General features: G+C 43.2%; 1 protein-coding gene and 2 long non-coding RNA genes across 7 annotated transcripts; 1 reads left to right on the top strand and 2 right to left on the bottom strand.

Annotated features, from left to right (window-relative positions):
* Positions 1-1389: 1389 nt before the first annotated feature.
* LOC146435458 (uncharacterized) lies at positions 1390-7443 on the bottom strand. Its single transcript, XR_014853238.1, has 4 exons — positions 7174-7443; positions 6090-6163; positions 5442-5570; positions 1390-1627 (listed from the first exon to the last, which is right to left on the bottom strand). It is a non-coding gene; the product is annotated as an uncharacterized LOC146435458 (long non-coding RNA).
* Positions 2212-25283, top strand: LOC146435456 (dual specificity protein phosphatase 13B-like). 5 transcript variants are annotated; one of them, XM_085065601.1, is made up of 5 exons: positions 2212-2552; positions 8316-8344; positions 21485-21680; positions 22822-23042; positions 24161-25283. In XM_085065601.1, the coding sequence occupies exons 3-5, from the start codon at positions 21514-21516 to the stop codon at positions 24385-24387; spliced, it is 615 nt and encodes a 204-aa protein (XP_084921727.1). In that variant the 5' UTR covers positions 2212-2552; positions 8316-8344; positions 21485-21513; the 3' UTR covers positions 24388-25283. The 5 variants fall into 5 exon arrangements, with proteins under 5 accessions (XP_084921727.1, XP_084921726.1, XP_084921729.1 ...); XM_085065600.1 differs by lacking the exon at positions 2212-2552 and adding an exon at positions 7448-7584; XM_085065603.1 differs by lacking the exons at positions 2212-2552; positions 8316-8344 and adding an exon at positions 8362-8522.
* LOC146435457 (uncharacterized) lies at positions 10276-24237 on the bottom strand. Its single transcript, XR_014853239.1, has 3 exons — positions 24135-24237; positions 11806-11934; positions 10276-10362 (listed from the first exon to the last, which is right to left on the bottom strand). It is a non-coding gene; the product is annotated as an uncharacterized LOC146435457 (long non-coding RNA).
* Positions 25284-26565: the final 1282 nt, after the last annotated feature.

Below are 26565 nucleotides of genomic sequence, written 5' to 3'. Positions count from 1 at the left end.
TTGCCCTTTGCTGCTGGTTTGATTTACTGATTAGTTGACCTTATAAAGATTCCCTGCCAGATTAAGTAAATACATTTCTGCTTGCTTGTTTGCATTTGAAGCATCAGTTCTGATCATTTTATTCTCTGCTGGAAGAGACTTGCAAGGTTATTAGAAGACTGATATAATGGTGACTTTATAATGGTTGTGAGTTGAACATCTTTCTTCCAAGACCACATTTCTTCCTTCATTCTTGGAGAGGTTATGACATGAATGCTGATTCTGCCTAGCATTTAGGGGAATGTAGAAATCCCTCCCTATTTCACTTGTACACAAGTGCTTTGCAAAATAAGCATATTTAATATCTTTCAGACATCAGTTTGACTGTTCAGATTTTCCTAAACCTTGCCAAAGAGCTCCACTGACAAGAAAAAGGTAAGACATTATTGTGTAAAAAGATCAAATAGGAATTCACATTTAAAACCCAACAGTGCTAGGACAATCTTTATACCTCACAAAGCAGCAGAGTGGTGGAGGAGGAGCTGGGTTTGCTTTGAAGTTCTCCATTAAAATTAATAGGGATTTATATGAGTTAATACTTCATTATAATTTATACTTCATTCACATTACAGTAGGTTTTAGTCTGGAAACCTTTTGAAGACATGGCATTGAAAAATCTGAAATTCATGTGAGTGAAATAATGCATCTTAATGGCTTTAGGCTGGGCAAAATTAGACACATGTGAGCAAGATTAATGGGATCCCCCCATCAGGATAATGCTTTGCATGCCCCTGAGCATCTGTCCTACAAAGCCACAGCTGTGAAAGCTGCTCCTGTCATAAATTAGTACCTGCTCTTGCAGATACTGCTTATCCTGGGAGAGTATTGTTTTACCAGGGGTAGAGAAGGGAAGAGCACAGAGTGAAGCTTAGTCAGTAGGGCATTCATGCCACCAGTGACATGGTAGTGATCTCGTAAGCAAGACTTATTTACCTCAGTGGAGGGAATGAATTAGGTAGAAACTTTTTTCAAGGACGTTGTCAAATCACAGAAGTGTTTTTAATCTGTGGAGTTACTGTTGCTTCTATTTCCTGCCTGTCTGTGTTGCTTCTTCATATATGGATTTACTTTGGGTGCACATTTGTGCAGGGAAAAAGATTCCAGTCAACATAAGCAAAAGCAGAAGAATTAGTCCTGTAACTTCTGAAAACAGAAAACATTGTCTGCTGCAATGTGCTAAGAGAAAAAGGGACTTCCTCACTTGTCACTTATACTATCTGTAATTCAGGTCATGATGTGACATGACATTAGTACTTCACTGCTTTCCACTATCAGCATGAAAACCTGTATTTTGAATGCTGGTTTGGCAAGTTAGATGAAGGAACCAAAACAAAGGAAAAATACTGCCTCTCCAGTGGCACTTCATTAAAAAATGCATGTTTGTCAAGGGGGTCTACACAACCTGGGCGAAGGTGCAAGTGAAAGGAACTGTCCCCAGTACAGCTCTGGCAGACTTAAATCTGTTAAAGCAATCACAAAACCAGTGTCACCTGAAGGGACCCATGGAGAGTTGCAGTGAAAACTTCTCTTAATTTCATTTTCCAGTACAGGAACTGAGGGCATCAGATGAAGTCAGGAGCAATCAAGTCTGAAACAAGAGGAGGGGTTTATGTGAGCTGTGTAATACCTTGCCACAGGATGCTGCAGAGAGTAAAAGCCTGTAGATATTCAAGGGTCAACTGGAAAAGGTTGAGGGGCAGAAATCCATTCAGGATTTACCAAATACTTAGAAACTCCATCCAGATCAGCAAGCTCATGAGCAGCAGCCAGCTGGGAGAGTGTAGTTATTATTATCATCATATACAGAAGTAAAATTCATGCTTGTGTGTTGTTCTATTCTGTAGGCATCCACTTTCACCACAGTCAAGTGCAGGATAGTGGGCTCAGAGAGCCTTTGGTGAGGCCCAGGACAGGTGCTCTCACAGTCTTTATTTTGAACTCACCCTCAAGCTGTGCTGTCCCCTCTTTCCCGGTAGCTTATTATTAGAACTAGGTCACATGAGGCATTTGGGACTGCGTCTCGGTTGCATTGACTGACATTTCTTTCACAGGGAAAGCTCTGTGCTGGCAGGAGCAGCACCATAGCTTATGTGAGGAGGGGAGTAGCATTTTTTTGCCTAAGATTCGCTTTAAAGCAGAGCGTTCATTTTTCTGGCTGTTCCCCATTGCAGCAGGGACGAGGCGCTGAGCTAATCCAGGGAGGCGTCGAGGCGCGAGCTGTATTTAGAGTCAGCCACCTGCTTGGGAACATCAAGCAGCAGAAAGAGCCTGCTTCAGCAAAAATCCTCCCCTGTGCATTCCGCAGCAGCGGCTTCCAGCAGGCCCTGCCTCCTCTGCCTGACTCTGCATGTGGCCTCCTAAGGGGTCAGCACCTGAAGACAGATCCTGTCAGCCCAGGAATGCTCTGAGCCTGGCACTCCCTCTGCCCAGGAACTGCCAGATATTTTGGACAGCTGCAAGGTGGAATTAAATCACGTGGGTGAAGAGTGGCCTAATCTCTGCATAGGCAATATGTAAGTGTTATTTGAGGCTGAGCTGTTCTGAAGGGCTGGGGAATACAGTACTCATTAACATATGCTGTCCAACTTTATTTAGTTAGCGTTGGTATAAACTTCATTGCCTTAAAATAGACTTAAGATTAGCACAGAGGAAAGCAAAAGGACTATCCATTAAAGAAAGAACCTACTGCACAGAAAAATAATTAAAAAGAAGATTAGACTTCCTTTATTGCTTTGCATTATTTTATAGTTGTGCAACATATAGAATTTATAAATGCTGCAGCATTTACCATACAAAGTACAAGACAGACACATGATCCTGAGCGGCCATAAATTTGAACAGTAATTGGTTTTTACCTTTTCTGGTGTAATTTTAACTAGAATGGAAATTATCACATTAAAAAGTATTCTGATTTTGGCTGTTTATATGACAACTCGATTTGCAGTTGAAATTTCTGACAAACCTGTGGATATTCTGAATGACAGCAGACTTCACTCTGTATTTCTCAAAACTGCAGATGGATATTTCACTCTCAAGCATGGAGAAAGCATGCAATCATCTGCATTCAACATGCCTAGTGCCCAATGTTATGCCAAAACAAGGTTTTTTTCACCACTGTCAGGTTGCAAACTTGTTGCAATATCTAGAAATGACAATAATTCCTACAGGAGAGAAGCAGGAGGAACTAATGACCCTGCTGATTGCCCACTGATTACGGCTAAAAGTGGCCATTCTTCTAGCTATGAAACAGCAAAGCCGAAAAATGAGCTAGGTGACACTGGGGAAATCAATCTGCATTTACAAAAGTTGGTTTTATGAATTGCCACCTGCTCCCTAATGTCACTGCACTTCCAGGCAGGAGTGTGACAGCCAGCAGGTGGGCCCTGTGCACAGCAGCACGGTGGCCCTGGTCAGAGCCTGGCTGGGGAAAGGCAGAAGCCACAACAATGTGCAGTGCTTCACTGAACTTCTGCCTTGGCAAAGTTGAGAGTGGGAAACCAAACTTTGCCTTTCTGTTAAACTTTGTAATTACACTTGGAAATTAACTTTTTTACTTATTAGAACCATGTGCAGAAATATGGACTTGTAGAATTGAGCCTGACAGGTAGTAAGAGCAAAGATTTAAGAAAAAAAATAATTGAAATTGTGTTAACAGCAACGTTAGATTTTAGACAGCCTTCTAAGTGCAGTTTTAAGACCTCCTTTTAATGCCTGTGAGTATATGTATTCCAAACTACTCTTGGATGTTTCTTTCAATCACATTCTGTCTCTTGGGGGGGGGAAATGGTGAGGAATAAAATGAAAAAATGTAGAGATAACAGTGTGTATGCGTAGTAAGGAAAATAGGAACTTTGAGAACACTCAGCTAACAGAAGTAAAAATGTAAGCAAGTTTCTTTGCTAAAGCAACAGCTAATCACTAATATCATCTTAAATATGAGTTACAGACTGCAAACAGTGAAACTGGAAGTTGATCAAGTGCTACAGATAGAATTTTCTTTATTCTGCCAACATCAATAAGACAAATATGAACAACACCTGAGAATAAGGTTTCATGGGCTCTTCCTGAGATTGAAATGGGGAATAGAGAGAGTATTTTCATTTAGGGCCCAACCCAGTACTCAGTCAGGTTAATAAACAGTAGATGTTTCTGTTACTGAGCAAACCAATGCCAGCGTCAGGACTTGTTCCAGAGCTAAAATAACCCAGAGCAGTACCATATATTGTCACTGCTTGTTTCTGTGGAACAAGTAATGTGCAGTTTCTGAACAACTATTTGGAAATCAAAGATCAATCTAGAATTAATGCTGTATTTTAGAAGAAATATTTCTCCTTATGCCTTTATCAGAAATCTGATGTTCAGCATCTTTAAACAAGTCAAATATATAATAAAATAAAGTACAGATGGCTGACTTTACATGATGACTTTCATCCTGGAGGACTTTGAAGTTGCCAACAAACTGATTATTAAATATCTGTCTGGCTGTCAGCCATTGCTGATATGCAGGCCAAGGCCAAGACCCTTTGGGTTTAAAGGTAAAATGTTTTCTGAAGTGCTACATAATAAGCAGCTGAGGGCACAATATGTAAAATATCCTGCAGAAATCAAACTTCATGCTGATCTTAAGCAGGCAGTTTTATTAACTGGAGTTTAACCAGATTAGCAAGGCTAGTATCACTTCAGCAAAGAAACATTGTACAGTTACAGGCCAAGGTAAAATGGTTACAGGCTGTGCCAAAAACTCAGGGTGTTCAACATATATATTTCAAATCCAATTATAGGAGGACCTGAGCTACCTCCTGAAGTGAATTTTTGTAGGGTGTTTGGGAGAGCAATCTCCAATGTGATTATAGTCAACTGAAGTCAGTAAAATTTGTTAAATTTATTTCTTCAGAAGTGAAATAATTTTGAATTCCGTATTTCCAGATATGTTTTGAATATATTCAGAAATCACAACCTTTTGCCATTCTTCTACTGCCTTACTTTTTCTTACACGTCTCAAAGGGGAAAAAAATGTCTCAGTGTGGTGGGCACTGGGCACTACAGAGAGGAATACATGATTCTCCACAGCTCATGACCCATAATAAGGAAGACCAGGAAAGGCATGGTGACACCCATGCACTGAATGCAGCACATTTTTGCATGGGGAATCAAAGGAGACCAAACTTTCCACAGCCAGGAAATGCATTCTTATGAAATACGTGCAGATGACACAATTGGCTTTGACCTTGTTGCGCACTTCTATACATGCTGAGTGCATTAACAAGGGCAAACAGCAAGTCCCTGTCCTGATGGTAAAATGCTGCTCTTACACAGCACTTGCATTAAGCAATCACAAATTACTTTAGCAGCATTAACTAAATGTCACTCAACCACTCAGGTAAGCCTAATTATCCACTTACAGACATTGTCTTCATTGGCACATGGGAAAACCGCAGGATCCTGAGAGATTAGGAGTGACCAACAAAACCATATCCACATCAGTGGCAAGGATCACACATGGTCTACTGGTAATCATCAGAGTGTATCTTCTGTAGCAGGAGAGAAAAGGAATAGCAATTATAAAAGGAAAGAAAGTTCTGAGTTCTCAGTCAGAAATCACAGATTTTTTTAGTTTTTCTGTATTGATTCATCAGAATACATGACACAAATAACTAAAAATAGTTACTCTCTGGTTTGAGAAACAGCCAAAAGCTGCAAAGAGCTATTGCAGAGACATGCCAGTTGGCCATTTACAAAGCCTAATGCCATGTGTTTTCCTCTGTTTCTGGACTCAGATCTCTAGTAACAAAAAGTGGTTCTTGATTTATGAAAGGGCTGTATGTAATACCCTGGAGGCTACTTTATCTCAGCTGCTGTAAATTGGATCTCTCAGAGATGAGATGAGATGCGAGTGAGGCAGAAGTACAAACTTATGCAATCTGTGACCATGGCACTATTCCGTGCAGCCTGGAACAGCACTACATGTATTCATTTCTGTTTTGAAAGGAAAAAGCTTTATTTGCTGTATTCTTAGAAAAAGCAGATCTGCTTCCTTTGTGCTGGCTTACCTTATGATGTTCTGCCACTTTCCTCTAGGCAATGCAATCCAAAGAGTAATCCAGTAGTGAGCAATTTCATCAAGCTGCAGGATTTACATATTGAACTAAGATACAGTATGCACCTATGTAAACTCTAAACTCTTACGGAATTAAGACGTGACAAGGAGAAATGTGAAATGTCAGACAAAGTATCTGAATATGAGATAAAGACAAAAGGAACATGACCTAAAGCTTTGGCATCAAATCTATTTTTCCTCTCTGTTTAATATATAGGATGTTTCTGAATTTTCTGTGCTTCTGTCCTTCCTCAATCAACTGGTTAAAAAAAGGCAACAAATATGCTAGCTATTCCTCTGGGATACACTCCTAATTTGTTGTCCATTCTGCTCATTAAAACTCTTAAAACTCAACTCCAAGAGAAAATAGGCTCCTGTTTAAAATTAAAGCTCTAAAGTATATCCCTGGGCATAAAAAATGCTTAACCTGTTTTGCGGATCAGCAAATGAAGAGGGAAAAATATTGTTCAACCCATACAAGAAGTCACTCAGACGAGAGACAGTTTTCTCACCCTGGTGACAATAGATGCTCAATGGCTGGGGACTTTCCAGAGGTACCTTCCTCCTGCAATGCCCTCTGCCCAGCTCTGTCTTAGCTTTGTGGACCTGAGAATTACTGCAAATGTAATAATTTTTCAGCCATAAATTAGCCATTTCTCTCATGCTCAGAACTTTCTGTTCCCACCAAAATTCTTACTGCTCAAACATTGCTATGCCTCTAACACTAGTGAACATGGAAAGAAACAAGATATTTAATTTTACTGGAATAGTTCATAAAAGAACTACTCTTTAAACCCCGTTCTGCTGGCTCAGAAGGCAGGTTTCTCCCTTTTCTCCCTGTCTTCTGTCAATGTCTTACCAAGAAAATGGGACTGTAAAGGAAAAAAATTGAAACTTTTTTTTTTGAACTGTTGAAATGACTATTCAAATTGGCAAGCAAAGCTAGACCACGTTAGGGTAGTTCTCATCTTAAGCATTTTCTTGGAAAACAAATTGTAGTTTTAGACTGAAGTCCTAAACATGCAGAGGTAAAATACCTGGGGAAAGTTGCTGGTGGCAATTCAGCATCTCAGCAGAATTCCACAGCATTTGCCCAGAGTTCATTTGTCACACACATGCATTTCTGGAGAAGATAATGCATCAGAGCACCAAAGGTGGGGTCAAACTAATCCTTGTGGAAACTGCCACCCAAAACCAGCAGTGTAACCCAGGGGTGAATTTGCCCTCCTCTTTCTGAAAAGAGAAGTCTGCCAAGGACAGTATGGCCTAAGAGGTACACATTGCTGGCAGGCTTTCAGCTGTCAAAATAGACCCAGCATTGCCCAGCCGCATACGTCCTGTGCTTTGCAGGCAACACACAGACAAGAAAAGCAATCAAGTTGTCTGGTGGAAAAAGCAGCTTCCCAGGATCGCTTTGACCATGGTGTGATTGTGATCAATCCACATTGGCAAGTACCATCTTCCCACGTGTGTTTCGCCTCCCTCAGGCTGCCTGCAGAGAGCAGCTCGGGCAGGCTGATGCATGCTTGTTATTGCTGGCGTAAATATCTCTGCCTTGTGTTATTGTGGCACAAAGCAGCTGGACCATTTGAAAATCATTTAAAAAGCACTATAAAATTAGGGCTCCAGTGCTCTTATTTTATGGCTTTCACGAGCAGCCATTGCCTAGAGAGAAATTATCCTCTTTATTTTCAAGGCTAAAGGTTCTTCTAACATTCATCAAAATCAAAGTGCACCCTTGATAACACATCGAGCTGTTACTTATTTAGTACAGACTCTTTACCTTCTGCATAATATCACATTTGAGATCTCCGTTCTTCATATACAACTCATTTCATTGTGTCTGCTGTTGTTTTCACCAAGTGAATTTGCATAGTTTCAAGAGAGGCTGGATGATGCCCTGAAACATATTCTTTCCATAATTCCTTTTTTTTTTTTTAAATTTAGAACAATAGCCTGGAGTGTTTTTGTTTCTGATCCTTCTATAAAAATGGCCAATTACCTCTTTGGCAATGGATTTGCACAGACCAATTAAGCACCATAAGTGAAAGATTTTCAAGGACAGAAATAATACTTAGATGCACAACCTGATAGACTCACTTTGAAACATCTCTTCCCCACATATATAAAAAACTGTCTTTGATAATTTTCTTTTTTTCCCCCATTCTTGTTTTCACAGACACCTTCTTTACCAAACTGAGGAAAACGGTGAGTGAACTGAAGCAGCATGACAAAATGCAAACAGTACAAAGGGAAAGCCATTCTTTTTAGGTTAAAAAAAGAAGCACAGTTGTATCGACCATATTTATGGCTCAGATCTGAAGGGCTTAGGAAGAGACACTGCATGAAAGCATCCATCAGCCACAAAGGTGGCAAGTGAGGAATGGTAAGGCCCTGCACATGCTCTGTGCTGCAGCTCAAGAAAACCCCTGTGTGCCCCTCTGTTTTTCAACCTGCCTTACATTTCTGTGAGAGACCGGTCACCTTATTATCGAGACATCAAATACAGACTGAAGATAAACATTTACTAAGTCATAACCTTAGCTCTGTTCTCAGGGTTCCCTCTTTGGCCAGGATTTTGTCTGTATGTCCTCTGGGGACGGCAGGCTCATTCCTGTGCCAAAAGGCAGCATGCTTTCAGATCCCTGCAAGGGGGGTTTTTGGTGCTAACAGATCCTGCTGTGAAAGCATTTGTAGCCACACAGAGCAGCTGTAAAGTCAAGATGCACCATCCTGCCTGGAGGAGATGTAACCAGGCAGAAGGCAAAGGGAGCTTCACCACCATGCCAGCACCTCTGAGAGAAGAGGGAGTTTGAATTTTTCATGACAGAGATTTTGCCTGTCGACACCCAGTCTGTGATCCATCAAGGGAATGGTTAAGCTAATAGAGGGATGAGATGAAGTTCACTATTGTTTATGACCCTAGAAAGGCAGAAAATGGGACAGGCATGACAGACGTCTTCACAGATGAAGGAGGTGGGACAGGCATTTAGTAAGTCAGGATAAGAAAAGCACTTCAGCTTTATGGTACATTTTTCTGTTCCAATAGTCAGTAACCACCTTCCTGCACCTGACAGTCTCAGAAATAGAGAGAAGGACCCAGTTAAGCTCACCTAGCTATGGGCCCCTGCATTTCAGATCAGATTAGATCTTCTGGGTTAAGACTGACCCACCAAATCTCAACCCTTACTTGTGGCAATACAGAAAAGTGGCAGGAGAAGAGCAGAGATCAGTGCAGCCCTCTCAATACCTGATCCAGCACCACAAGTGTGATTATGTCATCTGTGCAAGGGCTTCCTCCCTTCTGAGCTGATCAGCACATGTGCTTGTTCCCTCTCAGGCATATATCCCTTGCTCAACAGAACAAAAATTAAAAACTCAGGGATATATCCCAGTAGAATAGAAATAGAAAATCCCTTCTACCCAGTGGTTTCAGATTCCTGGACAGTCCTGAATTTGCCTTTGCTTTGTGGATGAACTACCTGTGGTGAATGGTTTCTCACTGTTGTTTTCACAAAAAAAAGCAAATTGACATTTGCAGCTAATGCTTCAGTGCTGAAAGGGGAGGATTTTCCTTTCAAGCACTGAAGGGTAACAGGTGTCTAGAGAGTGCTGTTAAGAGTGTGTAAAGGCTTGCTCACTTCACATCCAGAGCAGGATTAAGCATACCCTGGAGCTGTTTTGACCTAGATGATCAGTTGCTGAAAGCCTGGCAAAATGTCCTGCATGAGGCAGATTAAAAGTAATTTTGTGCTCAGTTAAACCTATTAATTTCCAGGATGGCTTAATCTACTTCTGAATGGCAGGTGGGATCCCACAACTCAAAGGTGGGCAGGCAAAGGGCAAAAGAAATGTCCTGGATCCTGGCAGTGTTCTTGTGGTGTTGCCAGCAGCTGCAGATCTCAGATGGATCTCTTGCTTTCCTCACAAAATGAAGCTGCTAACTGCAGAACCAACCTGCGACCAAAACAATTTTGCCAAAATAAGCAATACAAGAAAGAATACCTTAAAAATCCAAGTAGGATCAGAATCTGGAGGGGAAAGGTGTGAGGGCAATGGGAGCTGTGTTAGCATCATCTCATAGGGCAACAGTGTTCTTGCCCAGGTGATGGGCACTCGTATCATCAGTCCTTTTCCCTCATCATCACAACAGTTGAAAGTTGCTTTAAGCATTTTGCCTTTGCTTTTTCATTCTTGATGCCTTGTCATTCTCCTCCATGTTGCCACTGTGAAATGAATTTTCAAATGTATTCCCAGTCTGGGAGACAGATTCTGGATGTTTGGTGCCCATGTTATAGAATTCAGTATTTAGTAATGAGTACTGTGGACACTGCATTCATAAGACAAGTGGAAAAGGCACCAATGCAGGTTAGACCTGAAAGTCTGGCTAGTTACTCATTCTCCATCAGCCCAGAGCAGAGTCTAGGGAAAGCCAGCATAAGAAACGGGAGAGCTGTGTACCTTCCAGCTTTTGGCTTTCAGTAGATTGGCTACTTCTTAAACCTCTTGATACTTTTAATTACTACAGACTGGACAGAAAAACTGGCCCTAGCACAAAGTCCCTCATTGTCCTCATGTCCCCAGCAAGCATCTTGCCTTCATCAGCTCCAAGGAGGTTAGCTCAGGCAGTGGGGAAAAAAAAGGAGGGGTGAAGGCTGAGTGAGGAGAAGGGTGGATAGGAGCAGGTGGTAAGGAGCAGGGTGGATGGGTGAGGAGAAAGGTGGGTAGGAGCAGGTGGACAGGAGCAGGTGGTAAAGAGCAGGCTAGATGGTTGAGGAGGAAGGCTGGATGGGTGAGGAGCAGTTTGGATGGGTGAGGAGCAGGCTGGTGCTGGTGGAGGCTCTGGGAGGCCACTGCCACGGGGCAGCACAGCTGCCACGACCGTGAGCTTTGTCCCCTCGCCAGATGAACTGCAATGGCTACTGATGAATGTCCTCAATGCCTCAGTGAGGGAAGGGAAGGCCAGGCCAGGCCAGGCCATGTTGGGGAGCAGCAGCATGGCTGAGCCAAGGCCAGGGCAGGACCAGGGCTGGGACCTGCCGGGTCTGCATGGTGCTTGCATTCAGAATAAACTTCTACCAGTTAATGAGCTCCTGGTAACTGCCACTGACACCCAATAACCTTTGTGAGTTTTACACAGGTTTCTTTCATCTGTTAAAAGGATGCAGGGGAACCACCACACTGGCTATGGAGGAAGAATGCCTTTGGATAACTCAGAGCCCCCACACAGTCTGGTTGTACTTTCCAAACCAATCTCAGTTCTTGTGGAGGGTTTATTTCCTTTAAGAAAAGTATTTAAAGTGAAAACAGCTGGAGAGAGACCATGAACAGGACAGACTCTTCCATCTCAGCCCTATTCCAAAGCCCCAACAGCTCCTGTGACACCCATTGCACTGAAGGGTCAGTTTTCCCAGGAGAACAGGCAGGAGGGACACTGATTTGACCCCACTGCCCTGCCCAACAACCCAGTGCCACAGCCTGCCAGCACCCAGCTCTCCCGCCCAGCTGCTGTCCCTCATGCCTGCTGCTGTTCCCAAAAGCAGGAGCAGTGGATGTGTCCTCTAGCTTGGCTCTTTTTCTACTACGGCTGGAGGAACAGGGAATGGGAAGAGAATTATGTTTGGAAAATGACAGAATAAAAGACTAAAATAATCACCCCTGATGTTTACCTTAGGTGAGGGCATTATGTCTTGGACTGGTTTGTACAACAGATTTTGTCAGTGGAACAAAACCAGGCTGAACTGCATGGTGTACAGGAAAAAATGAGCTCTGTCACAGGCTTTTCTTATATAGAAAACCTGCATGGGAAAGAATATGTTGTAAATCTTTTGGTGTATACACCCAGGTCAATACCAATCTAATTAATTGCATACGTTTCACATTTTTCTTCCATCCAACCTGCACAGTTTCTTGTAAATGCTCCCTTTAAATGCCGGTCGGGAGTGTATTCTGCCGTGCTATGCCCATCGCTTTCTATTTTTAAATCAACCAACATTGTTTTTTCCTGCCATCTTGTGGCAGCAGGAAAAAGCACAGCGTTTCACTAACAGCAGCGCTGCCCCCTGGCCTAAGACAAGGGTTGTCAGTAAAACCAGTCTATAACTAAATTATTTGGCATCATTGCAAAAAAATACAGCTCCTCTTGTGTACTTAAAATCTTGACTAATTCTTCCAGCTCTACTGGTTGATCTTGTAGCAGGGCTTCTTTGGTTATCCCAGAGCAAAATGTCTGTTTTGTAGACCTTGTGTTTCCTGAATGTCTGTAAAGGGCAAAGGAGAGTTGCATAACAGGTGAGGCTTTACTATGTTATGCCAAGACTTCATCAAGTGAACCCTAAATATTTTGTAAAGGTTCCTTTTTGCCAGTGCTGCCCTCGGGTCTTCAGAGCCCCTTGACAAAGCTATCTTTGTTTCCTATTAAACCATAGGAAAATCTTGTCTGATAGGCATGTAGAACTTTTCCTTTTACTACAACAACTATTTCTGCCTGATCTCTCAATGTAAACACCACAAAACCTGCCCAAACACTTTGCATTGTTTGCTTAATTCTAAACCAAAACATTTTCATTATTTTATTAAAAATGCATGTAAGCTTTATATATGACAGAATTTAAGTTCCTAGGTTTTTTTCCCTTTTCCTGCAATCACAAAGAGGTTACTTGAAAATGAATACTTGTGATAACCACTCTCCTGCCACAATAGCTCTTCCCACATAGTTGAGGTAAAAAATGAAAATTATATATGATAATTTTAAAAAAAGGAAAAAATGTCCATATTTTCCCTTTAAATAAATGCAAAATTCAGAGCCAATAAGAGAAACTAATCACAAAATTTCAGCCTGCAAAGAGAACATAAATAAAATCTCTTCAAAGCTTTGTTCATTTTCACTAGCACCCACAAAAATGAGTGCTTGGGGTGCCAGGCATTGGAGAGAAAGGATGTTAGTGCTAATTATAGCTCATGGGTGGCTCCCATTGCTGTTGTACCTGAGACTCTCACAGTCCTTAATGTATTCCTGCTCACAGCAACTTTCTCAAGCAGAGGACAGCCTTCCCAAGGCTGCACTGGAGGCTCTGAAGTTTGCTGTGGGAAAATGAACCATTGCGTTTGCAGTGTGTTCCCAAACTGTTTATAATAAACACCTGCAGCAGGCACAACCTTCAGCAAGGCCACACTCCTCCCTTCTATCTGTGCTCAGCTCTCCCTCGGGAGCCCTGAGGCTGCTGCTTTGCTGGAGGCTCTTCTCCCCTCCATCACCTACCTACCAGCCTTGGCATCCATCTCCAGTCCACACCAATCCACAGCATGAAGCACAATCAGAAAAACAACAGCATAAAACCTGGCCAGATAAAGTGAAAAAACCTCCAACAACTTGCTGGCACATAACAAACCTTACTTCTGCCCTGCCTGACCAACTGCAAGACTTGCATAGCCTCAGTCTGGAGAGCAGGGCAGCACCATGCTCCCTGCTTCTCACAGAGACATTGCAGCATGGCCAGGCAGGGAGACTCCTTCCCAGTGGCCCTGGGACTGGGTGTGCCATGGAGCAGCAGTGTGTCCCCCCTGCCCTTGAGCCCTCATCCCTCACAGCCCTGACGAGGCAGCTCCTGCTTCACTCTGATTCACCTGGCACCCTGATACCAGGGAGGTGCAACAGGAGAACCACTCATAGTTTTATTTCTTCAAATTTAAAGTAAGAAATTAGGAGCAAATACATATCAGACACATAATCAAAAGTTTGCAAGAGACAGGAAATCCCAGTTCTATGTCTTAATATCTCCTTTTAGTTATTCTCATGCACTCATCAGTGGTCAATTCCTTTGTGACATACAATCAATCTTCTTAAAGGATGACTTAATCAAAATCAAATAATGATTTTAAAGTTAGCAGTTGAAAAAAAAATCTAAAGGAAAAACATCTACTCTGCCCCAACAAGGCTGAGAATGTTGCTGGAAAGCTCTATGATATGCCTGAAAAACTCAAGTGCTAAAATAGATCTTCCACTGTAGAGTTTTGAAGTTCGCTCTTGATTCCACAGCAAAGAATTTGTACAGCTTTGTCAACCTTAGAAAAGGGTGCCTTTTTTGTATGTACCCTTTCAAGCAAGGCAAAGCAAGGAGAGCACTTCACTGCTTATGTTAAAAGTGCAGGGAGAGACAGACAGCTCAAAGCTACCCCTGCCAAACGATTGAGGAATATCAAAACCTCCTTTCTCATGCCTTCAAATATTCTGAAATCTTGCAAACTTGACAGCATTGTCAATTTTGTATTGACAGCAGCAGTCAGACAAAAATCATTTGAGGAGTAAATCAAGGAGAAGAAAAAACCCTTTAATCCACAGTCACACAAATCCATACTGCCTGCAGAAGTGCAAGTGCTTTGGAGCCCTTTTAATAGCAATATATTAACATCCTTGTTTGTCTTTCCTGAAGCTTGCAAGACATTATTTCCCTGCATCCCTCTCTCAGTCTGGCCTCTTTGACACCATTTTTATCAGAACTGCCCATAACTTACACCTATCAACAGCCTGTGACACCAATGAAGTCTTGGCACAGCACTGGCTGTGACAGCACTCACTGAACTGTTATCAATATCAAGGTCATTTTGTTTTTCTTGCTCTCACTGCAGCTGCAGCTTCTCTGCCCTCAGGGCATGAGCTACCCAAGAAAGCTTTCTGTCTAAGCTCCTCACAAGCCACAGCCTCTCTGCTCCATTACTGGCGTTATATAAGATTAGAGTCAAGTTTCTACTATTAGAAGCAGTTAGCTGCATGGTGATTGTGTGCTCCCCTGATTACAGCATACAGCACAGTTATGGCTGCTGGCAGCAGGACTCAAAACTACAGCATTTTAATTCAGGGAGAAGCATGAGCGTAGTTGAGATGCATCCAAAAACCCAGTAGTTTTGGGGGGCTTGAATTCCTAGCTGTGGTACCCTGGATAGGAGTGCCCCAGAGGAGAAATAAAGGGGAAAGCATCACTCCAGGCTCGACAGATATCCACAGACAGTCGGAAATTGTGCTAGGAGCCTGTGGAGGGCAGCGCTGTCTTGCTGGGGATGGTGCACTGAATAGCTCAGAGATGCCAGCTGCTAAGGTAATACTTCTTTTTTTATCTCCTTTGAATCTGAAAGCTGCAGATGTAAAAGCTGTCGTCATGCCACAGCCATGACCTGTTACTGCAAGCAGGACTCCCCATTTTTCCAACCAGTGTCTCCATTTTTAAGCCATCATTTCCTGCAGTGTTAGCCCCGTGCATGGGCAAGTGCCTGTTCCTAGGCTGCGTGGCTCTCAAATAGGAGGGCTGGGGGAGGTGGGAGGGGGGCAACATGAAGGTTCTGCCCCCTTGGAATGACAAGAGTTTTGGAAAATATGTGCAGATCCATTACATTGCAAAGAAGAGGAAATGCTCTCCAGGAGCACTTCGGTAAGGCAGCAGTAACACCCTCTCCCCAAAAACCAGCAAGGCACAGGTGAAGCTCACCCCACTGAGCCTGAGCCCTGCAAGCTCTACCCCTCCTGGGGGCTTGCCTTGTCCAAGGACAACAGTGGCTGTGTGACCTGGGATGGGCTGCTGGAAGGTACTGTGTGAGGGCAAGCAGAGGGAGGCCACACTGGGCTCCCCACCTCACTCAGGGGCCCCTCTGAGCTGAGATGCTTGGGCTCCATCTCCAGCTGCATGCCTGTGTCTGGCCATGCACACCCTTGTCTTCCCACTTCACCTGGGATCTGCCTCACCACCAGGAGCTGCCTTGGCTATCCAAACCCTGCCTGAGGCTGACTGCCCTCACCTGCCCTGCCCTGTGATTGCTCCCACTACTGAAACGACCTTGTGCATTCCTGTAGTCTCCAGGCGGATGCAACTCCTGTGGGGCAGCAGCCCCTCCAGCCCCACGGGCAGCACTGCATAGGAACAGGAGGACTGACAGAGGAAGGAGCCTTTAGCTTTCCAGCCCAGCTCAGGCTCCTTGCAAGCAGAAGTTGGTACCTTCCAGCTCAGTTTGGAGAAATGAGAGGGCCCCATCATAAATGTACAAGGCTGGATGTGAAAGGAGATGTCAGGAGGGAGACCAAGCACTGAAGAAGTGTGAAGACTCAGATTTTCTCCCACCCTGTAAAACACAGTTGCCAGTGTAGGGCGAGAGGCATCTGCAAGCTGAGCTGGGCTGGGGTGAGGGGGAGGCTGTGGAGGAGGCTTGGAGAGCTGCTCCTGCTCTTTCCTGACAGTGCAGTTAAAGGGCGGGCTGTGTTTTCCAGAGCCCTCGATCTGGCATCTTTCCCAGGTAGTAAATTCTCTAAAAAACTGAACCAAACAGAGCTTTAATTGTACATTCTGCTTTTCTCTTCACTCCAAAATAATGGCTATAGCATTTACACAGTGCTGCATTGAACACATACCCGCACTGAGGCTGAGGGACCGATTCTGCTTTCCATTATTCAGGGCCACTGCCTCTGGTGAGGCAGATCAGAGTTTGAACAGTGAGCTGGAGCAATGAACTTCTACTATTCCCTGCTGTTTGACTGTGGGCAAAATAAAAGGCCATAATATATGATGCAGTCAGCCAAGAAAGCAATATTGCTCTGCCATGTGCACAATCTACACCAAGACAAGTCCAGGATCTCATTTCTAAATTCCCATAGGTGCCTCATTTAAACCATCAGCCATAACCTGCTTCTCATTTTCAATACCACTTGGTATTAGAGCTGCAGTGAACTGCTGGTGAGAGATTCTAATTCCTGCAAACAAGCCCCTGTAGGCTTGCAAGGAAAACAGAGAGTTCCCCTTTCGGTTGCCTGCTAGGTTCCCATCTGGCTGGTTTAACTTTGCTATTGCTTTTAAATGTGCCTGTTTCTGCACACGAAGCTTTCAGCTCTACCTCAAGAGACTCCTGGGTTCTCTTAGCGTCAAATTCTGCCCAAAGTGTAGAGACACAGACAGGGTCTTCTTAATAAAAACGAAGATCATATTTCACTTTACAGTATCTAAAAGATTAATTCTACTAACATGATCATTTCCTTGTGAACCACACTTCTTTCCATCTGGATTTTTCCATCAGGAGGACAAAGAGCCATAGTGTATGCACTACCCGAGAGAAAAGAGCAAGGAGTGTAAAAGATGAGTATGGAGATGCTTGTTGAGAGAAAAGAGAAGAAAAAACAGAGTAGACAGCATTTTCAAATGCAAAAAGAAGCTGCTTTTCTTTTCCCCCTCCACATGACTTGTATTCTGACCCCACACTTTGGAATTTCGTACCATTTAATTTGTCAGGTGTTTGATTCAGGGAATTTAGGATATTTGGCTGCAGGAGCTTTCTGTATCATGTTATTGTTAGGTAGTGTTTGTGCTGTTGTAGTAACCACAGGCCCTGCTGTGCCTGAGGCTGCCAAGAATCTCATGTAAGGACTTGTTATTGAAAGACACCTGTCCCCATCCGAGAGGCTCCCCCCTGTTACAGAAGTGAAAATTAGGGCTAGGCAAATAGGTGGCTATTTTTGTTAAATAAAACATTTCTCAAACAGGAACAAGCCATTTCATCTTGTTTTAATATTTTAAAAGATATTATGCAATGCAGGAAAACAAATTTCAAAACAAAAGTAAATAGAAAAATGGAAATGGTAATTTTTTAAAAATAACAAAATTAATTATTTCAAATCTACAGTATTGGAGAGTTTGCTTTTTTACTCCCAAAACTTTGCTGAGGTTTTTTTTTTCCCCACTGGAATCTGCAAATGCAACACACATCTGTTAAATGCTCTAGCTAATTCAAGTCACTGGGGGTTTGCATGGGTTTTTTCTTTTCTTTGCCAGAGAGATCTTCAACAGAAAATGGCAATTGTTTCCACTACAGAGAAAGAAAGAAAGAAAACCCCAAACCAACAAACTAAAAACCAAACCAAAAAGCTTTGCAGACTGTAGGACACAAGTGGCTGGACAGTACTGGGGAGATCCAAAGGTCCACTAGGTTGTTGCAGACAAGGTTCTGGCACAACTGGGCCGCTCAGGAGCTGCACCCAGCTGCATGCATGGAGTCACCCACAGCCCTTCCTGGGTGCTCCCTGCAGCCAGACAATGCTACCCACGGCCACCTTCAGCCTGGGCCTCCAGGGCTGCTCCTGGACCATGCAAACCCAGGCTCCATAGCCCAGACAGGGAACCAAGCAGCCTCTGGCCATCTGGGCTGTGCCCCAGTGCTCCAGGTGTTTGGGAACTGATGCAGAATGACAAGACAATTTTAAAGCTTGTGCTACCTTGTATTCTCTGTCTTGCCCTTAAAATCTCTGTCCAGCCTCAAAAGTCTCCCGTAGGTAGAATATTTTTTTTGTTTCTGTTGTTTTAAGCAGAAAAAGGAGAGAAAGATAGATAGATGGATAGATAGGTAGATAGAAAGAAAGAAAGAATCTAATGAGATGGCTACAGTTTAAAAGAACAGTAATCCTATCCAACTTGCATGATCTAGATCTCTGCAGAAAATGTTAGTGAACTTGTTAGACAGAATTTTTTTCCCCCAGGTACAGGTATTCCTGCCCTCCTGCAGCTGCTGACTGTTTCCAACTAGAGCAGCTTCTGGGAGCCACCCAGAGGGAGAAGCTTAGAGAAATGTAATCAGCAGCAGCACTTTTGCTACCTCTGCAGTATCTTAAAGTAGAATGTGGGGAGAAACCCTCACCAAAGTCCCTGGCCTTCAATTAAAAAATTCATATTGCTTTCCTCAGTAGTCCAATCATCTGCTATAGCTATTTCCAAGCTTACCCCTTAGGCCTTGTAGAGCAATCCAATTTCAAGGCCAGTGCAATGAAGGCAGAAGCAGTGTTCTTGGGAAGAGCTATGCTTGTGTTGACAGGAGGAGCTCACTTGTCTGTCATTAGTCATGTGAATAAAACAATGTTGGCACACTTTTTGGAAAGAGGATTGCTCTGTGAAAAGCAGCTCTATTGAAAAGCATCTCCCTGGCTGTAAAGGCCAGAGTCACTTGCAACGTATCACTGGTACCAAAAAGACTCAATTTTTGGAGAACCTCCTCAAAGACAGGTCTTGAACAAGAGGCCTCACACTCTAATTCTTTTTGCTCATCATCTCCATTACTGTAACTAACTGAGAGGCCACAACAGAAATTTAAAGCAGCAGGGGCTAAGAGAAGTGAAAGATTGGTATCCATCTGCTCCACGACTTCAGCCCTTAAGCATCTGCAGCAACTCAGTCAGCCACACTCCTTGAAAATGAGCCTGTGGTCTTATGAATCTTGTGATTTAGAAGCTGTATTATCTTTTTCTTGATTTCCTTTTTTACTGCTTCAGTTTAACGTTCTGTGTCGGTGAAAGTACAAACAGGTCATCATGAAGATGCTGGCAGTAGCTCTTGAGCACAGTGCATGACTTCCACAAGGCAGTAAAACTTGTAGGGCAATACACAATATCTGTTTCTGTGCTATTCTTCATGCTCATCTGTGCTCAAATTGCACTACATGCTCCTTTACCAAAGCTCTTGATGTTACATTATCTGCCTTGAAAAATTCGTAGGCTTTTATCTCTATATTCCTCTCTACTTCCCTGCAGTTCCTTTCCTCCACCATTAAAAGTAAAACCAGTCATCTTTTTTTTCTGTGTCTCCCATCACTTTTATTGTGCTTTTCATATCTTGCTTATTAAGTAGTTATCCTAAGGAGACCTCTTTCTTTTTGGAACATACAAAAAGCTATAACTGCAGTTAACATTTGTGGGGAGGAGGAGGGAGAAGGGGGCAAAGGAAGTAAATTTAGGCTGAGGTCACAGAAATGTATGTGCATGTTCAGTAATATGCCTCACATCATCTCCACTTCTTTTTCCATAAGCAAAAATATATTCTCCCTTGTTTTCTGCTTATTCCCCAAATCAGCTTATGCTGTTAAAAATATCATACATGGACAAAATTGTTATTTCAGGAGCAACATCCATTTGGCTGCTGCTGCTGTGAGGCAGGGGACAGACCAGATGAGTTCTGAAGGTCCCATCTGCACTTGTTTCTGAAATTGCTGAGAAAATAAACCCAAACTTTAGGTTTAGGCATTCAGGCATTAGAGTGAAAGCTGATGCCATATCAGAATAAACACCATTTACCCTACTTAGGGAAGAGTTCTAGTGTGTCTTCCACACTGATTATGACTCTAGTGAGAACCAGTAACCAAACAAAGCTCATCAATATTTTCAGGGAGTGAGAACACCAATTCAGGATAATGAGATCCAGGCAGTAGAAATGCTCCTAAGGTCTCAGAGAAGGGACTGCTTGGATATCTTCACACTCTTGCTCTTGACTGAGCTCTGCTTCCAGCTGGACCAGCCGGCCTGGGCTTCCTGAGTCTAAGCCAGCAAACAGCATTGCAAAAGGGCTGCCCATATTCCACTGCATGATTTGTGAGGGTTCACAGGTCTATGATCTCACAGATCTGTGAGGGAGCCCTAGATGGGATTCTCAACAGGACAACAGTGCCAGAACTTCTAGCTCTATAATTTAAAAAATACTCTTTTTTTTCACACCTCCTGGGTAAGTACCCTGCTCCTCAGACAGGAGAAATGGCCTCTCTCTGGAGGGAAGTAGCTATCACATTATTTATACAAAGTGGAACAGCTCCCCAAGGAGAGACTGAAACAGACAGGCGCAAGAATACCAGTATAGCTAAGTGTCCAGGGATATTCAACAGAGAGAGAAAAAACTAGTTCAAATGCTCTCAATTTCTATTTCTATACATATATATATATATATATATATATATATATATATATAAATAAATGCATGGGTAAATCCATTCCTACATATACATGTATTTATATGTGTGTTTAAACACATCACTATAAACAAAAGTAAATTGTATGCACACAGTTTTTATATGTGTGTACACACACACCATACAGATGTCTCTCACAAACACATCCTAAGATTTCCACCTCGGCCCTTGAAGCTTTGCAAGCATAAGTAAGTTTAATGATGCATTCTTTCAAAAACTTACAATTTAAACTAATCAGAATCAAGTGTACTCAAACACTCTGGTAGCTGTTCAAGAAAAAGAGAAATGATACCTGTGCCTACAAGGTTCAGCCAGTCTGCATTCAGGTGGTGCAGATGTTCTTTACCAATAGTGTTCCTTGACAAGAAATTAAATCACATTATCTTATGCTGCTTTCTCAGGGGAGAAATTACATGCCTGTAGAGTCCCACCCCTGAGTCAGTACTGCTCTCTGGATGCTTTCAGCAACACCTGCAGGTCCTGCTGCACACACTAGTTTTAATAACGTAATCCTATTTGGAGGGTAATGAGCAGGACTACTTTCTAGGGAATAGCATTTCTCTATGAAAATTTCCTCTTAATTCATTTCAGAAAAGCTGTCTCTGATACAACCTGAGTGCATGCAAGGGAGCAGCAAGATGCTTCACACCACAGACTCTTCATCTCTGACTAGCAGCACTTCCTATGAAACACCAGCACTCTCAGACCTCCAGCGGCTCCTGTGGCTCAGAGCAGGGTCTGATAATCACGTGGACCAAGTCTGGCCAAATATCTACCTGGGAGACGCGTAAGAACATCTGGTCCTATTGTTAAACTGTTGTCAGTCTTATTGTTAAACTGTTATCATTCCTATCAGAGGAGGAGGAAAGGGTGTGGTACACTGGAGAGCAGCTTTTGGGTCTTCAGGAATGTTTTTGTGATACAGGCTTCCAAAAGTGATGATGTAAAGAGCTTGGATGTCAAGAAAAATATGACATGCAAAATGGTGACTTACTCATAGTGTGTCTGACTTGGCTTTTTAATATTCTTTGAGCCACCATGGATTTGGCAGGGTAAAAATTATCTGTATTCTAGACTAAAGTCGTCAAAGAACCTATGCCAACTGATGTCAGTTCTGAGATGCATTATGTGGCCTGGCAACTGTGCTCTAAGCAGATAAGAAGACAATAGCCCTCACAATCATATAGGGGTAGCAAGATCAAGGGCAAGAAGGAGGAAGACCCATATGAATTGTACAATAGGGATCTTGACGTTCCAAATACAACCTCTCTTTCAAAGATGGCAAAACTGAAGATATCAAACAGGAATTTTCATGCAAGTACTTTATTCTTGTGACAAATAATATTTCTTGCTATTTCCTTCCAATTGGATTACTGCAGATTACCTAGATCATTAGCTCATTTTTCCCAGCTGCTCCTCCTCCTCATGAGCCATAAGGTTCAGAATTTTGTAGAATGCCTTTAGTCCCAGTTTAAGGTGGGAAGTGGGGTTCACCTAGCTGGGGAACACAATGCATCCACTTCATGTCCAAACCAGGAGCAAGGTGTTGCTGCATCTGTGTGAGTTCTCACTCTTGAGACCAGGCACACTAGCAATGAGAGATTAGCTCTAACACTTCCTAAACAAATACTTAAAGGAAAATCTTGACCACTTTATACAGTAAACCATGTTCCCAGGGATTAACTGCTGGGAGGCATTTGCTAAACTGACAGTATCCCACTGGCAAATCTGTGCTCCTGCTGCTCTCTACACCTCCATATCACATTTTTCATGCACAAAGTACAATGTGCTTCTTGAAATTTGCTCCTCTGTAAGCAAGATGCAGTTCCTGCATCCTTCCATAGTGGGAGCAGGCACTAACTTTAAACCATGCTATTTTTGCAGAATGTTAGGAGCATTGCCAACGTGCCCTTCATGTCTTTCAACAGGTGGGCTGCTAGGAGCAAAACTACACTTCAAAGCCTCAACATTACTCATATCCTTAATGCAGCAGATGGACCATATAGCATCAACACGGGAGCCAGATATTATGCAGACCTGCAAATAGAGTACTATGGAGTAGAAGCATTTGATGATCCTTCCTTCGATTTAAGTGTCTTCTTCTATGATGCTGCCAATTTCATAAGCAAGGCCTTAAACTCTTCAGGAGGTAAGAAAGAAGCAAAGATAAGCTTTGGGAAGAAGTTCCAACACAAGCCAAATGGCTTTTCCTTGCAGTAACAGGCACCAACAGAGCTCAGAATCAGCATATGGTACAAGGCAGCACACACAGAACCACTGAGCAGAGGATGGAGAAGAGTGCCTATACCGTGTGCTGCAGGGAAGGTGGCTGTGCCAGGTCCCCAGGAGCTGGGGAAGACTGGCTGACCCCAGCCTGGCATGGTGGAAAGAAGGGCAAGCTCTGGGACCAGAGTGTAGAGGAAAGGGCAGAGGTTACAGCACTGCAGATGCTGCCCCATGGACCCATCCTGTAGGAACTAGCAGTACCTGTGCACTTCCTCACATCCCTCCCACCCGTCTCACGCTGACAGGGGCTCCCGCTGGGGATCCTGCCCTGCATGCTGCTCCTGCTCCCTGTGGGAGGAGCAGCACTTCGGAGCTGGCTTGAATGCTTCACACGCTTAAGTACTTCACAGAATTGGACTTTTATTCAGCCTGTCTATTAAGCTAGAGAAGCAGCAGAAGTTAATGAACTAAGTAAAAAACTACGAGCCTGACCCGCAGCCTGCTGAATTTTTGTCAGCAGAGTTTGGATTATGGCCTAGTTATCATAATTTCCATTTGTTCCAGAGTTTGCTCTGACTCTGACTGGCTGCAGGATCTGCTGCTTTCACTCGAGTGCTTTATTAAATCCTCAGTTATAGCTCACACTGGGCTGCTGAGATACAGTAAATTACGACTCAATTTTTACAGGCAGACTATCCCACAGAGTTTGTGAGACTTGCCAGTGATCACAGTCAGGGCTGGGCCAAATTCTTCTGCCAAAACTTGTTTTTTTCCACAGAAAATTATACCAACAAGTCACAGAAAGCTTCTCCTTCCACAGAAAATTTCAACTATTTTACTCTTAGGCCTCAATTAGATGCAGGAGGTCAGTATGAAATACCACATTGCCTGAGAGGTAATCTTCCTGAAAGCATGAAGATCCACTAATCGTCACCATTGCTTTCTTAACTGGTTTCTAGCATTTTTTTCTCCTCCCTTTGTCTTTTCCACTTTAGAAATGCTAAAGCACACTCACCTTGCTGTGCCTTTTTGCCTCTGCAGGTAAGGTGTTTGTTCATTGTGCCATGGGAGTGAGCCGCTCGGCAACTTTAGTGCTTGCCTTTTTAATGATCCATGAAAACATGACACTTGTGGATGCTCTGAAGACAGTGAGTGCTCACAGAAACATCTGCCCGAATCCGGGGTTCCTCAGCCAGCTCCGGGACTTGGACATGCAACTGAATGAAGACAGGAAAGGAACCAGAGCATCTGCTACCGAAGACCTGTAAGAGAGTATTGCCAAAAAAAAGAGGACAAAATCTTATGTTGCCTGTATCTCTTTCAGATGAACTGCATTTATAAATTTAGGACACAAGTTTATGAGACACCAGGACGCATGTTATTAATAAAAGTAGATATTGCTTGATCTTTCCATTTTGCAAAGCTTTCCCAGATTTATATTTATGATTGGGTGTATACTCTATCCTTCACTCTCCACCTTAAAACATTGCTGTCTGCTGGTTAAAAAAAAAAAAAAAAAGGAAAAAAAAAAGAAAGAAAAAAAAAAGAGAAAGAGATCAGGTTCCACTTCAGAAATAGCTGTGTTTCAGCAACTAGTGAAGCTCATATCACTTTATGAAGTGTTAGGCTATTTGAGGTGAAAGATGCCATATTATTTATGCTACAGTAATGCTTAGAAGTTTTCTTATGAACCAGCCCCCACCCCTATGTTCCCTGTATCTGTATCTCAAAGGGTTTGTACTTTGAGACTTGAATCTGGCACTGGTTAGTTCCTGCTTTTACAATTGGTGGAGCTCTTGAGTTGGGGTAAGAGGCTGTTGAAAGGCAGAGCAGCTGAGAAACAACACAAGCCACTCCAGGAAATTATTCCAGGTATCTCCATGGTGTTTTCCCTTTGGCTGTTCATCAGAGCTTTTTTCCTCCATGAAAATACACTTATTTGAGAGGGCATTCAAAGATTGTTCATCTTTCATAGTAAAAATCATCCAGGAAATGCTGCAGAAAATGCTTCTAAAGATAAAGGTGGGTTCCCAGCTGACGATGGTGCAGAGAAACATTTGACATTGAAATTCACTGTATCCCAAATTTGTCTGACAGTTCAAAATTATAAAACCTGAGATTTTCTTTCTCAAAAATAAAAGGTTATTAACATTGCAACATCCTATTCTGTGGCATTTGCTTTTGTGAGGTGGACTCAAGTGAAAACTGAAGACACACAGGAATGGCAAGGGAGGTGTTGACAGGCATCAGGCTTTCATCTTTGTGTCTCTGGGCCACCATAAGAGCACTCAATAGCTACTGTCATCTGATGGCTCAGTGCTGCCTGGAAACTATGTGAAGCACATCTGGCTTTTGGTTCCCAGCGGACAAGCATTTGCAGCACAAAGCCAGCTCCAAAGCCAGCTGGGAATGGCAGTTTGTATTCCTAGTACCAAACTCAGGAATGCAGAGGCATGAATACTCCCCACTATGCAAGCTGGCTACTCAAAAACAGCACAGCAACAAGAGAAAACATTCCTTGCTATTTCCAGTATTGTCTACAAGGTTGATTTCTGCCTTCAGGACAGACAGCATATTTTATGATGCTCTTAGGTGATACCTACATCTGTTCTATGGGCCAGACTATGGCAGTCAGAGCACAAAGCAGAGTATTTGGCACTGAGGACCTGACCCTCACACCAAGGACATCTTAGGGGGTTTTACTTTGGGCTAGCCCTGTGGATTGGACATCCCTGAGCAGCAGTAGAACAGTGCTGGAACACTTCTTTGCTTTAGTTCCCTGCATAAGGAAACCTCCTCATGTGCTTTGGGCTGCTCTGCAAAGCCAACAAAACCACAGCAAGCAGGAATAGCCAAATTAAAAGTATGCTTCAGACACAAATCAAAATTTAAAATGCATGTTTCCATTACTAATTAAATCTAACAAAGTGATTTAAATTTGCAAAAAAATTCAGGAAAACCCCGCAGTGGGTCTCTCTATAGAGATGCCCCAGCCTCAAGCACAAGAACCACATTTTCCTATGCTTCCCCGTCTAGGAAGCAGGAACAAGGCCAACCAGCCATTTTCGGGCTGGAGCAAAGGGCATGAGGATGCTGTCGGTGGGGGTACTAGAGCAGCTGCACATTAAACGCATTTCACAGGATCCAAACTTACCGATTGGTACAAGTGGAAATCTGCGGCTTACTCTGATGGTAAAAATACTGTAAACACAGCCAAGTAACACACAAAATGCAACTTTCTCGGGTCGCGATGTGGTGCGCCCGGTTTTTCTCCCAAAAGCGCGCTCCGCATCCCATACCCCATCCCATCCCATCCCATCCCATCCCATCCCATCCCATCCCATCCCCCATCCCATCCCATCCAATCTCCCATCCCATCCCAGGCGCTGCCCTCCGCCAGGCCCCACCCGCCGTTCCGGCTGCCGCCGCCAGGTGGCGCCCTCGGC

This window comes from Lichenostomus cassidix, chromosome 6 (assembly GCF_008360975.1).
Source record: "Lichenostomus cassidix isolate B80296 chromosome 6, HeHo_3.0, whole genome shotgun sequence".
NCBI lineage: Eukaryota > Metazoa > Chordata > Aves > Passeriformes > Meliphagidae > Lichenostomus > Lichenostomus cassidix.
The sequence above is the reverse complement of the archived record's forward strand: the minus strand, read 5'-3'. Positions and strand labels throughout refer to the sequence as shown.

Coding starts and splice junctions, on each gene's coding strand:
- LOC146435456 (XM_085065601.1), top strand. CDS start 21,514: ATGCAAGGGAGCAGCAAGATGCTTCACACCACAGACTCTTCATCTCTG. Junction 21,681..22,821: donor AATATCTACCTGGGAGACGC/GTAAGAACATCT, acceptor GTCTTTCAACAG/GTGGGCTGCTAGGAGCAAAA. Junction 23,043..24,160: donor GGCCTTAAACTCTTCAGGAG/GTAAGAAAGAAG, acceptor TTGCCTCTGCAG/GTAAGGTGTTTGTTCATTGT.